The 13445-nt window shown below is 35.0% G+C and overlaps 1 protein-coding gene across 4 annotated transcripts in view; it reads right to left on the bottom strand.

Annotated features, from left to right (window-relative positions):
- The window catches only part of LRP1B (LDL receptor related protein 1B), a 1890044-nt gene that overhangs the window by 950823 nt on the left and 925776 nt on the right, over positions 1-13445 (bottom strand). For all 4 annotated transcript variants that reach the window (XM_058715412.1, XM_058715410.1, XM_058715409.1 and 1 more), the window contains exon 7: positions 4347-4509. In XM_058715412.1, coding sequence (XP_058571395.1) covers positions 4347-4509 — 163 coding nt within the window. The remainder of the gene's footprint in view (positions 1-4346; positions 4510-13445) is intronic.

The following is a 13445-nucleotide window of genomic DNA, read 5'->3' as shown; positions in this document are numbered from 1 at the left end:
TATGATAAACTCTCCTGAAAAACCTTGTAAAATGGCCAATTTAGACAAATGACTATTGTTCAGATAATTCTCTATGAATCTAAATGTTATCTAAGAGTGTTGGACTTACTCAGAAAAGGTAGTAGTGGTGTAAATAGGAAATCAGCATATAGATATTTAGACTATGAACAGATAAAAAATTAAAATACAGCTAATATTATAATGGATATTCACTTGAATTTGTTGCTAAGATAAGAAAACACATTAAGAAACTTTAAATTCAAGAGTGAGCACTTGGGTGGCTCGGTCAGCTAAGCATGTGACTCTTGGTTTTGGCTCAGGTCATGATCTCATGGTTCGTGGTTTTGAGCTCTGTGTTGGCCTCTGTACTGAGAGCATGTAGCCTGCTTGGGAGTGTCTCTCTCTCTCTCTCTCTCTCTCTCTCTCTCTCTCTCTCTCTCTCTCTCTCTCCCTTCCCTGCTTGCTCACACTCTCCTCAAAATAAATAATCGTTAAAAAAAAAAAGAAGAAAGAAACTTTAAGTTCAGGATCTCCAAGAGGAATTTTAAAGCAAGTCGAAACATAAACTCAATAGAATGAATATTGAAGGTATTGAATTATCTCCATTCTCTGAATTTTCTTCTAATAAAGAGAAATATGCAAAAAGATTCTCAGGGAGACTAAGTTCACATCATTTTGAAGAAACATTTTTGTGGGTATGTGTAGAGGGTAGTTCTTCCTCAAAAAAATTAGGACTCATAATTTGCAACCTATCAAAATGTGAATATAGGGGCACCTGGGTGACTTGGTCGGTTAAGCGTCCGACTTCGGCTCAGGTCATGATCTCACAGTCCGTAAGTTCGAGCCCCGCGTCGGGCTCTGTGCTGACAGCTCAGAGCCTGGAGCCTGTTTCGGATTCTGTGTCTCCCTCTCTCTCTGCCCCTCCCCTGTTCATGCTCTGCCTCTCTGTCTCAAAAATAAATAAACGTTAAAAAAAAATTTTTAGAAAAAAAAATTTTTAGAAAAAAAATGTGAATATAAATGTCAGAATATTAGGGGCACTTATGAACTGCAGAAGAGTATATGACTCATCCACACTGATACTTCCATGAGGACAATAAGAACACAGAGTGGCATGTTTTTAGGTGCTTCCTAATTTTCAAACCCATAGCAACTTCTGAACCATCTGAATCCCCAAACTAATAGATAGTGGTTAGTTGTGGGGGTACAATCTACAGATTTAATTTATCCACAGTGCAGTATGAGGGGATTAACAGCCAAAGGTCCGCAACAATTCTACTTATGTCCTATAAAAAAGTGACTAGTGAGTGCAGGCTCTAATTTGGAACTTAGGCTGGCTCTGGGAGCCACCTGACAGAATTGAAAAACCTGATATCTACCCCAAGGATTCCCTTGTTACAAAAGCCCTTTCATGGCCATAGGGAAACCTACCTTATTTTCTGGCTTCCCACATTCATACAGAATTCTAAATTCTTAGATTAGAATTTCATAAGCCCATCCTATTCCCTGATCTATCTCTAACTTTGATTCTATCTCTAATGTCTCATCTATGATTGGTTTTGCCAGCAGTGGGGATCCAGGTAGGTGATGGGAAAAAGTGTATTAAATATTCAAATACTGTCAATCACTACTGTGTGTACTCAACTTCGAGACTTTCTCCTCCTAGCAGTTGGCCTGCTCTCATAGAGAACAAAGACGATATACTTTTTATTCATTTCACTCATGAGGTCATGGATTCACACATAAATCCTACATATCACTCTGCCGTTCATTCTCTACAAGTCAGAAGTCCATCCTACGTAGAAAAATGGTATACTCAGGAAATATTCAATTCCTGCTTTTTCTCCTGACTAAGGATATTTCCCCTGTCCTTCAGGTTATCCATCTCATATAACTCTACTATGTTTGGGTTTCATACATAGTACCACACATGCCTGCAAATAGATTTTTTTCCCAAATTCTCAATTCCAATGTCATTACCATCACTAGAAGTGAAAGTTAAAAGTATAGCCAAGTAAAAGATTTCTTTTTCAATGCAGCTTTGAAAGAAGTAAGGCAAATCTCTCTCCATTTCTACTGCTATTTAGGTCAAGCTCTAAAAATCAGATTTGACTTTTAATGTATTCCAATGATTTCAGAAGTTACAAGAGAATGAGCCAAAGATAATCACTCAGTCCACACACTTAGGAAAAGGTAGGAGAAATTTCACTGGTGGCACATATCCCCTTTGGTAGGTCATGCACAGTTGTTTCAGCTTTGCCTATTCAAATTACGCTGGAGCAGGCCCAGAAGTAAAAGTTAAAGGAAAAAACCTACTGTTCCTTTCCTAGATAGCATTGTATTAATCCTAGCCAAATTTCTGATAATAAGAGAAAAGTAGAATATATTTGAAAGTGTTATACTCCAAACAGGCTTATATTTATAAAAGAGCAGAGCTCTGCTTTCTCTGATTTCTGCAATTCATGATTGAAAAACTGCTTGAGACACAGAGCAAACTCAAACAAAAAATTCCAAAGAACCTATTGTGATAAATGATACATGACAAAATTACATTTAAACAGTTACTAGGCCCCAAGGAATCCTGCAGAGAATAAGTGCAAACAATATGGGGGTTTTCTACTCCTACTTCCTTTGACAAAAGTAACAAAATATGGTTCTTTCATGTAATGACAGAGAGAAACAGGAAGCTTGAGAATATAAACTATGTTGCTGTTCTCAAAGAGAGATGGTACTCACATATATTATATTCGAGATTGACAGTTTTATTTAAAAAGTGTCTCTGGATCTTAGTTTTTAAAAATGGGGGAAGATAAGATGGTAGAATGAGGGGAGAAAGACAGTAGCTTCACCTCTTGACATTTTTGATAAATAAGACTGTCTAAAGGCTAGTTTGAAATTCGGTTAGCAAATCCAGGGAAAAACATGCAAGCAAATATATTTCTAGACAGAATTCCAAAATAATTCCAAAAGAATGTTGTTACCACATTGGTAAATTTCCAATTCTTTCTTACCACCCTTATCCAACAACCCAAACAAATCAGTTTAAATACAACTTCTTTTACGAATGTCTTTTGAAGCATCACTGCAGTCAGATTGAGTCAAGTCACCATCTGCTGCAAATACAAATAGAGCTACATTCAAGAATTATATTACACAGCCTTCCTAGCAAAGTTCTTACGTGCAAGCTGTTCTTGTCAAAATCAGAACCATTGTGATGATGCATCTTAATATTCAATCAGACTTTAAGTAAAGAGTGACAAAAGTCCACATATGGATGACAGCTGTTTCTTCAGTAAATATTTTCCCATTTATTGAATGGAGGCTTATGGCAGTTTAGGATACGTTCCATCAGACATTTCAGCCTGAACTGCTTGGGGACGATTAAACCAGTAACAAGATAAAATTTCAGTTTTCAAATCTTTGCTACAACTTACATCTGAAAAAAACAACAGTTCCTCCAATTAAAATTATACACTATGTCAGTAATGTGAGAGTATCCTTGCCCAGTACGCACTGGTGAAAAAACTGAATTTATAGCACTCTATATAGTTTTTACCCCTCCCACTCAACAATACCATAGCATTTGTAAAACTGAAGCATAATTTCTATATTGATTTTCTAATCATATGAACAAAGTTGATGGGAATTTAAACATTTATGACTATATTTGACAAATTGTGAAATATTTAAAAAGATTAATGAGCCTATTAGATAAAAGGTCAGATAAGACATACTTTTAACCAACAAAGTGGCTAGCAAAATTAGAAAATCAAAAAAAAAAAGTGAAGATGAATTCTGATGAAGAATTAAGTAACTCCATAATTACATAGTATTGACAAATCAGTAGTTGGAGGGGAAAAAAAAAGGTGGTTTCAACTAACAAAGATGACCTTAATGTTTTAGTAGTAACTGTGAACATGCATCATACACCTTTTATAAATACCAAATGTGTTGAACGTAAGTTTGTTAATAGCACATCTTTCAAGTGTTGTTTCTGAAGCTTGCTGATTACAAGGTCTACTGCTAAGGGAACTTAAAGTTCTCCTCTCTTTAACCTAAAACTATCCTGAGGCTCTTGTCTGGGGCTCTTGTTTGTATCTCAGGTTAGGCCAGCAATGTAAATGTGTTAAGGAACTGGTATTACCCAGCTTCTGCATGGTAAATTATAGCCCTTCTTTTCTCCTTGCAATGCAGTTGTTAATATCACCATTTAAAAATACTTTGAGCCTGCAATCTTATATTCTACAGCTCCTGTCAGAGACCGATCTATTATACAATTTTTGGATGCATTACTTATTTTAATGGAAACTATTTCATATCAAACATTATAAAACAGAACTTCTTACCCTGCTATTGGATCTACGGCTATTGACTTAGGATTGTGAAGCTCCAGGTCAATCAGGGTGACACACACAGACCCGTTGTAAGTACAAACAAAGATCCGGTCACTGACATGGTCCACAAAATAGAGATTTCTGGTAAGCCAGTCAATCGCCATTTGTTGCACATCTGAAAAACACACATTAAAAACAAAATCATTGTGTTACAGGTGCAAATTTAGTATCATAAGCCAAAGACTATGTAAGTCTGCCCAAACCATCAGAGAAAGCATTTCAAAAGTATAGATAGTTTCATAATAAAAAAAACCAAAAAAACAAACAAAAACCAACAACATCAAAAAACAAAAAAACAAAAAAACAAAACTACACAGATAATTAATTTCTTGCTAGGTCAAAATAGGTGATTTAATTATTCTATAAAGTAATGACCACCTTTTGATACCTTTCTTCTTGCTATTTAAGGACTAAGAATGATCTAGAAAAATGGACAAATGATTTCTAAATCCCAAAATGTAAGTATTTACAATAAAATTTTCTCCTAGTTTTCTTATTTCTACTAAATAGTTCACTCAACCCAACGTGAAAATTGCTTCAATGATACAGCTAAACTCTTCAGTAGTAAAAGGAGTAAACTTTTTTTTTTTTTAATTTTTTTTTCAACGTTTTTTATTTATTTTTGGGACAGAGAGAGACAGAGCATGAACGGGGGAGGGGCAGAGAGAGAGGGAGACACAGAATCGGAAACAGGCTCCAGGCTCTGAGCCATCAGCCCAGAGCCCGACGCGGGGCTCGAACTCACGGACCGCGAGATCGTGACCTGGCTGAAGTCGGACGCTTAACCGACTGCGCCACCCAGGCGCCCCAAAAGGAGTAAACTTTTTATGAATCTAAGGTAAATTTATATTTTCAGATCCTCTTCCATTAAAAAAAAAGGAGGTGGAGAAATAGATCTGTAAAATCTCTTTGTTTACAAACAATACTCAAAACTTGGAAATTAAACCAAAAGAGTGGTGATGTTTTTCAGTGGCATGCATATGCATTATAAAACAGGCCTGATCAAATATTAATTTTCCACAGGAGTGTTAATCAATAGTACTTTCTGTGAAGAAGGAAATATTCTACATCCATGCTGTCCAATAAAGTAGCCATTAGTCAAATGTGTCTAGTGACCACTTAAAATGTGGATAGTGTGACCGGGAAACTAAATCTGTGTTGTATTTCATTTTAATTCACTCAAATTTAAATTTAAAAATTTAGGTAGGTAGTTAGTGGCTACAAGGGATAGAGCAGCTCTAGGAGAATGTGTCTGTGTTTGACTTGAGTATTTTCCACTTGATCAGACCTTTATGCTGTGAAATTTCATGTTAATTTGTGAATAATTATCTTGTAGAAAAGATAATCTCAAAGGTTATGGTTGTACTACCCTGTGAGGCATTAACCATTTTTATACTTACCGACAAATTTTATTTATACATTCTTTTTCCTTAAAATGCTTGTAATTATCCAATTCCACTAATGCTCTTAGATCAGCACTACTGTGCTGGTTACCTCAATAATTCCATAAATAAGTTTCTGGTTTATATTTATTCTTGAATTCCATGACAGTCATGTTTTTATCTATTAGAAATTATACTTTGACACCTTCTTGTTCAAACTTACTATGGATCTCTGATTCATTGACAAAGCAGGGTTTCCTTCTGCAATCTGAACCTAAACATTCTTCTTGCTCTATGCTTCAAAATACTTCCTTAGTAACATGCTGTTTCAGTGAATGATACCCTTTCAACAAAAAGACTAATATAGATGCGTGTGTCATTATTGTCACTCGTAATGGTATATTGTCAAAGCAAGGTACGGAAAGTAGCAACTTTGTGGAATTTCTATCATGCTTTACAAGGACAAGCAGAAAGCAGATATTGCAATTCATTGGACACACATTTTCAAGCTATTGATTACAGTTTCATTCCTGAATTGCACAGTCTTTATGGAAATATAACCATTTAAATTTCCACAAACTACATGAAGCTTTTCTCAACCAGTTCAGCAATGAGGATTTTTAAAAAGCTGAACTATTTCTGTCTCCAGAAATCTGGAAATGTATGCTTTGTTTGTTTTTATTCTTTTTACATTATTATATCAACTAGAGAACAGAACCCACTGTTTCAAATGCCATTTTAAATGCCTGCGGTTCAGATAAAGTATGGATCAGAGTCCATTCAACAGTGTAGTTGATGTAGTCTATGCAAGTGTAATTTCGGACAAAAGAGCTGTTTGACAGCATTCACACCTTTTTTTCAAGTCTGTATCATTACAGAAATGTCCTCTGCTACTGAAACAATAGGTATTGTTAACAACCATCCAAGTTTGAAGCAACAAGGTCTCAGGAAAGAACCTAATAATTAGCCAAACACTCAGTAATTGTGGGAATTGGCTTTGTTTCCTTTTCTTATATTTGAAGTTTCTATCTAGTTTTAATGTAATCTTTTATTAAGATTGGAGGAAATTAGACAAAAAGTTCAAGTAAGCAAGATGACAGATATATAGGTACATAAATAAGTCAATCTGGCCAGAATTATTTACAAATTTTAGAAGATAGGTAAATCTTCTAGACAATGGATTCAGTATTTCATCTTAATTTTGCTGAAATACAACCTGATCATAGCAAGTTGCTGAAGATAATTATAATCATTTTATGACATATTAAAAAAAAATCCTAAATATTTAGTTCAGGGCTTTATTACTGTACCAGAACAGAAATTTAAATATATTCCTATTATATTTTCTAGTCCTATCCTCCATTGCCTCAGAATGTGACTGCATTTGGAGCTAAAGTTTTCAAAGGGATGATTAAATCAATGACATTAAGGTGAGCCCTAATCTAACCTTACCCTATACTTATAAAAAGAGGTTATGACATACAAAGAGAGATACCAAGGATCCTTACACAGAGAAGAGAGGCTATTTGCAAGCCACTGAGAGGCCTCAGAGAAATCCAAACCTGTTGAATTCTTGATCTGGAACCTCTAATCTTCAGAATTGTGAGAAAATGAATTACTATTCTTTGAGCCACATAGCCTGTGGCATTTTGTTATGGTACTCTAGCAGAAGGACACATTTACTGCAGTATTGTTTAATAGAGTAGTCCATGCCACAAAATTATTGAGAAAAAAAAAGTCAACATCCTGTTAAAAAAAACATAAAGGAATGTCTATATGTGCCTTCAATGTCACACTGAACCATTGTCTAATAGGCACCTTCAATAACTAGTTAATTTTCCTAAGTAATACACCTGTGTTTAACTTATAGCTTAAAACTGATTCAGTCCAGGGGCGCCTGGGTGGCGCAGTCGGTTAAGCGGCCGACTTCAGCCAGGTCACGATCTCGCGGTCCGTGAGTTCGAGCCCCGCGTCGGGCTCTGTGCTGACAGCTCGGAGCCTGGAGCCTGTTTCGGATTCTGTGTCTCCCTCTCTCTCTGCCCCTCCCCCGTTCATGCTTTGTCTCTCTCTGTCCCAAAAATAAATAAAAAACATTGAAAAAAAAAATTAAAAAAAAAAAACTGATTCAGTCCAAAAATCTATGAATTTAGATATTAATTTATACATTGATTATATATTTTTTTGTCTAATAGAGATGCAAATGATTTCCATCACGTAGTAAAGATAACCCCTTTTTATTGCTATATGACATTAAGTGGTTTTATATCTAACCTTACAATTTTAAATTAGCATGTTTTTATTTCATTGATTATAAATTTTACAGTCACTTCTGTGCTCCTCTGAACCGGATTTACCATCCTTCTGGTTCTCTCATTAATGAGATAAATGACTCCTTAACATATATTCACTATATATCATATGAATCATGTTTTTAACTTTTTGAAAGTTACACATTGACAAAATTTAACTCTTGATTTCTTTTTCAAATTATTTGCTATATAGTCTTCAACTAGCCAGAAATAGAAAAAGTAAATGTCCACAAGAATGAGAAAAATAACATAAATAGGCAAAACTTTTTGGAAGGAACTATGACAAAACTAGAAGATAGCCTGCAGTATACATTTACATAAAAAGGCAGGCTTGATTTCAGCTGATTGTTTTGACATAGAAATGCTTCCTTATTTCAAAGGGGCCAAAAATATAGTCTATTGCTGCCTATAAGACAGACTCACTTCAGAGCTAAAGACACACATCAACAGAGAGTGAAGGGATGGGAAAAGATATTCCATGCAAATGGAAAGGATATAAAGCTGAGGTAGCAATGTTTATATCAGACCAACTAGACTCTAAAACAAATGTTGCAACAAGAAACAAAGAAGGGCATTACATAATGATAAAGGGCAAATTCAACAAGAAGATGCAACACTTGTAAATATTAACTCATCCAACATAGGAACATTTAAATATATAAAGCAAGTATTAACAGATACAAAGGGAATAACTGATAGAAATACAATAATAGTAGGGAACTTTAATAGTCCACTTGCATCACTGGATGTCCAGACAGCAAATTAATGAGAAAACAATATCCTGAATTAGACCAGGTGAACTTACCAGAATTCTCCATCCTAACACAGCAGAATACACATCCTTCTCAAGTATTCATGGAATGTTTTATAGGATAAATCACATGTTTTGCTACAAAATAAATCTCAATAAATTTAATAAGACTAAAATCATATCAAGTATCTTTTCTGACCTTAACAGTATATAATTAGAAATCAACTAAAGAAGAAAAAAGAAAAGAAAACCAAAAAGCAAAGAACAAAGCAAACATATGGAGATGAACAGCAAGCCACTAGACAATCAATGTGTCAATGAAGAAATTAAAAAAAAAGTAAAATTAAAAAAAATACCTGAGAAAAATGAAAGTGGAAACACAGTTTTTCAAAATCCCTGGGACACAGTAAAAGCAGTTCTAAGAAGGAAGTTTATAGAGATACAGGCCCAATTCAATAAATTAGAAAAATCTTAAAAAACAAACAAACAAACAAAACCTTTTAACCTTATACCTAAAGGAAATAGAAAAAAAAAATCCCAAATCAGAAGGAGGGAAATAATAAGATTAGAGCAGAAGTACATAACTAGAAATCAAAACAAAACGAACAAAACTCAAACAGACAAACAAACAACAATGTAACAGATCACTAAAACCAGGAGCTGATAGTTCTTTGAAAAGATCACCCAAGAAACAGTGGTGCCTGGGTGGCGTGGTTGGTTAAGCATCTGACTTGGTCTCAGGTTATGATCTCACAGTTTGTGAGTTCAAGCCCCACATCAGGCTCTGTGCTGACAGCTCAGAGCCTGAAGCCTGCTTTGGATTCTGTGTCTTCCTCTTTCTCTGCCTCTCCCTTGCTCATGCTTTGTCTCTCTCTCTCTCTCTCTCTCTCTCTCTCTCTCTCTCTGTCTCCCTCAAAATAAATAAATAAATAAATAAACAGACATTTAAAAATTTTTAAAAAAGAATGAAACCTTTCCATTTGCAACAACATGGTTGGATGTAAAGTATATTATGCTAAGCAAAATAAGTCAGTCAGAGAAGGACAAATACCATATGATTTCACTCATATGTAGAATATAAGAAACAAAACAGATGAACATATGGAAAGGGAATAAAAGACAGAGGGAAGCAAACTATAAAAGACTCTTAATAGGGAGGCTGGGCGGCTCAGTGGGTTGAACATCTGACTTCCACTCAGGTCAGGATCTCATGGCTCATGAGTTCGGGCCTAGCATCAGGCTCTGTGCTGACAGCCCAGAGCCTGGAGCCTCCTTCGGATTCTGTGTCTCCCTCTCTGTCTTCCCCTCCCCCAGTCACACTCTGTTTCTGTCTCTCTAAAAATAAATATTAAAAAAAAATTGTAAAAAAGGCTCTTAATGACAGAGAACAAACAGGGTTGATGGAGGGACATAGGTGGGGGATGGGCTAAATGGGTGATGGAAATTAAGGATGGCACTTGTTATGATGAGCACTGGGTGTTCTATGTAAGTAATGAATTACTAAAATCTACTCTTGAAACCAATATTACACTATATGTTAACTAACTCGAATTTAAATGAAAACACTTGAAAAGACATCACTGAAAATGACAAACCTTTAGACAGACAACTCTACCTATTCTTCTCAAAGTATTCCAAAAATTAGAAGAGGAAGGGAAATTTCCAAATTCATTCTCTGAGGCCAGTATTACCCTGATACCAAAACCAGATAAAGACACCACTAAAATAGAGAACTATAGGCCAATATTTCTGATGATCCTACATGCAAAAATCCTCAACAAAATATTGGCAAACCCAATCCAACATTACATTAAAATAATTATTCCCTGTAATTGAGAGGGAATTATTTCTGTAAGAGTGGTTCAATATTTGCAAATCACTCAAAGTGACACATCACATCAACAAGAGAAAAGATAAAAAAATCACATAACCATGTAAATTAAAGCCGAAAAAGCATTTTACAAAGTGTATCCATTCATGGTAAAACCCTCAATAAAGTAGGTTAGAAGGAACATATCTCAACACAACAGAGGTCATATATGAAAATCCCATACCTATTATCACACTCAATGCAGAAAACTGAAAGCGTTCCCCCTATAATCAGGAACAAAACAACGGTGTCCATTCTCACCAGTTTTATTCAATGTAATATGGTAACTCCTAACCACAGCAATCAGATAACAAAAAGAAACAAAAGCCATCCAAATTATCAAGGAAAAAATAAAACATTCGCCATTTGCATGGCAAGAAGATACTATATATATATGTGTGTGTGTGTGTGTGTGTGTGTATACATACACACATTTATGTATATATATGTATATGTATATATACATATATATATTTATATACATAAATACATGTATATAAATACTGAAGACTCCACCAAAAAAAAAGAAAAAAAAACAAGAACTGATAAATGAATTCAGTAAGGTTGTGGGATACAAAATCAATCTACAGAAATCTATCGCATTTCTGTACACTAAAGAAGCAGCAGAAAGAGAATTTAAGAAAACAACCCATTTACAAATACACCAAAAACGATAAAAAACCTATGAATAAACTTAACCAAAGAGGTGAAAGACCTATGCTCTGAAAACTATAAAACATTTATGAAAGAGGGGTGCCTGCGTGACTCACTTGATTAAGCATCTGACTCTTCATTTTGGCTCAGTTCATGGTGGCAGGGTCATGGGATCAAGCACCATGTTTGGCTCCATGCTGAGCATGGATCCTTCTTGGGATTCTCTCTCTCTCTCTCTCTCTCTCTGCCCCTTTCCTCCACTCATGCCCTCCCTCTCCCTCCTTCTCTCTCTCTCTCTCTCTCTCTCTCTCCCCCCCGTGACTGTCTCTAAAATAAACAAAAATTTTAAAAAAATTTAAAAAATTGATGAAAGAAATTGAAGACAAAACCAAGAAATGGAAAGACTTCCCATGCTCATGGATTGAAAGAACAAATATCGTTAAAACGTCTATACTACTCAAAGTGATTTACACATTTAATCCATTCCCTATCAAAACACCAACAGCATTTTTCACAGAACTACAATTACTAATCCTAAAATTTGTATGGAAGCACAAAAGACCCCAAACGCCCAAAGCAATCTTGAAAGTGAAGAACGAAGTTGGAGTCATCACAATCCCAGATTCGAAGTTATACTATAAACTATAGTAATCAAAACAATATGGCACTGGCACAAAAACAGACATACAGATCAGTGGAACAGAACACAGAGCCCAGAAATAAGCCTGTGATATGTGCTTACTTAATCTTCCACAAAGGAGGCAAGGACAGACAATGGGATAAAGTCTCCTCAACAAATAGTGTTAAGAAAGTGGACAGCTACATGCAAAAGAATGAAACTGGATCGCTTTCTTAATCATATACAAAAATAAACTCAAAATGGATTAAGGATCAAAATATGAGACCCAAAATCATAAAAATCTTACAAGAGAGCACAGGCAGTAATTTCTTTTATACTGGCTATAGCAACATTTTTCTAGATATATCTTCTGAAGTGAGGGAAACAAAAGGATAAATAAACTATTGGCACTGTATCAAAATAAAAACCTTCTGAACAATGAAGGAAACAATAATACCAAAAATAAAACTAAATAATACTAATTCTCCCTGCTGAAGGGGAGAACATATTTTCAAATGACATAACTGATAATTAGTATTCAAAATACATAAAGAACTTTTGCAACTCAAGTCTGAAAAAAAAATAATAAAACACCAGGAATAATTCAAATAAAATGGGCAGAAGACATGAACATGCATTTCTCCAAAGAAGGTGTACAGATGGCCAAGAATCATATGAATAGATGTTAAACATCACTAATCACCAGGGAAATGCAAGTCAGAACGACAATGAGATATCACCTGACACCTGTTAGAATGGCTGATATCAAAAAACACAAGAAACAAGTGTTGGCAAGGGTGTGGGGGACCGGGGACAAACTTGTGCATTGTTGCTGGGAATGCATACTGGCGCAGTCACTGTGAAAACAATATGGGGGTACAAAAAATGAAAAATATAATTACTATATGATGCAATAATTCCACCACTGAGTATGTACCAAAGAATATAAAAACACTATTTCAAAAAGATATATGCACCCCTATTTATTGCAGCCTTATTTGTAATAGCCAAATTATGGCAGCAGTCAAAATTTACATCAATGATGAATGAACAAAGAAGATGTAGTGTGTGTGTGTGTGTGTGTGTGTGTGTACACATACATACAAACATACATACATACAATGGAATACTACTCAGCAATAAACAAGAATGAAATCTTTCCACATGCAACATGGATGGATCTAGATATTATAATGCTAAGCAAAGTAAGCCAGTCAGAGAAAGGCAAATACCATATGAATTCACTCATAGGTGGAAATTAAGAAACAAAACAAACAAAAAGGAAGACAAATGATTCAAACCAAAACTTAAGTTTTATAGACTTAACTATAGCAAATAAATAGATGGTTAAAGAGGGAAGGTAGTAGGGGGTGAGTGAAATAGGTGAAGGAGATTAAGAAACACTTATAATGAGGAGCACTAAGTAATGTATATTGTTGAATCACTATATTGCACACCTGAAACTA

This window comes from Neofelis nebulosa, chromosome 2, assembly GCF_028018385.1.
Source record: "Neofelis nebulosa isolate mNeoNeb1 chromosome 2, mNeoNeb1.pri, whole genome shotgun sequence".
NCBI classification, from domain to species: Eukaryota; Metazoa; Chordata; class Mammalia; order Carnivora; family Felidae; genus Neofelis; species Neofelis nebulosa.
Note: the sequence above shows the minus strand (reverse complement) of the source record. Positions and strands in the feature narration are given on the sequence as shown.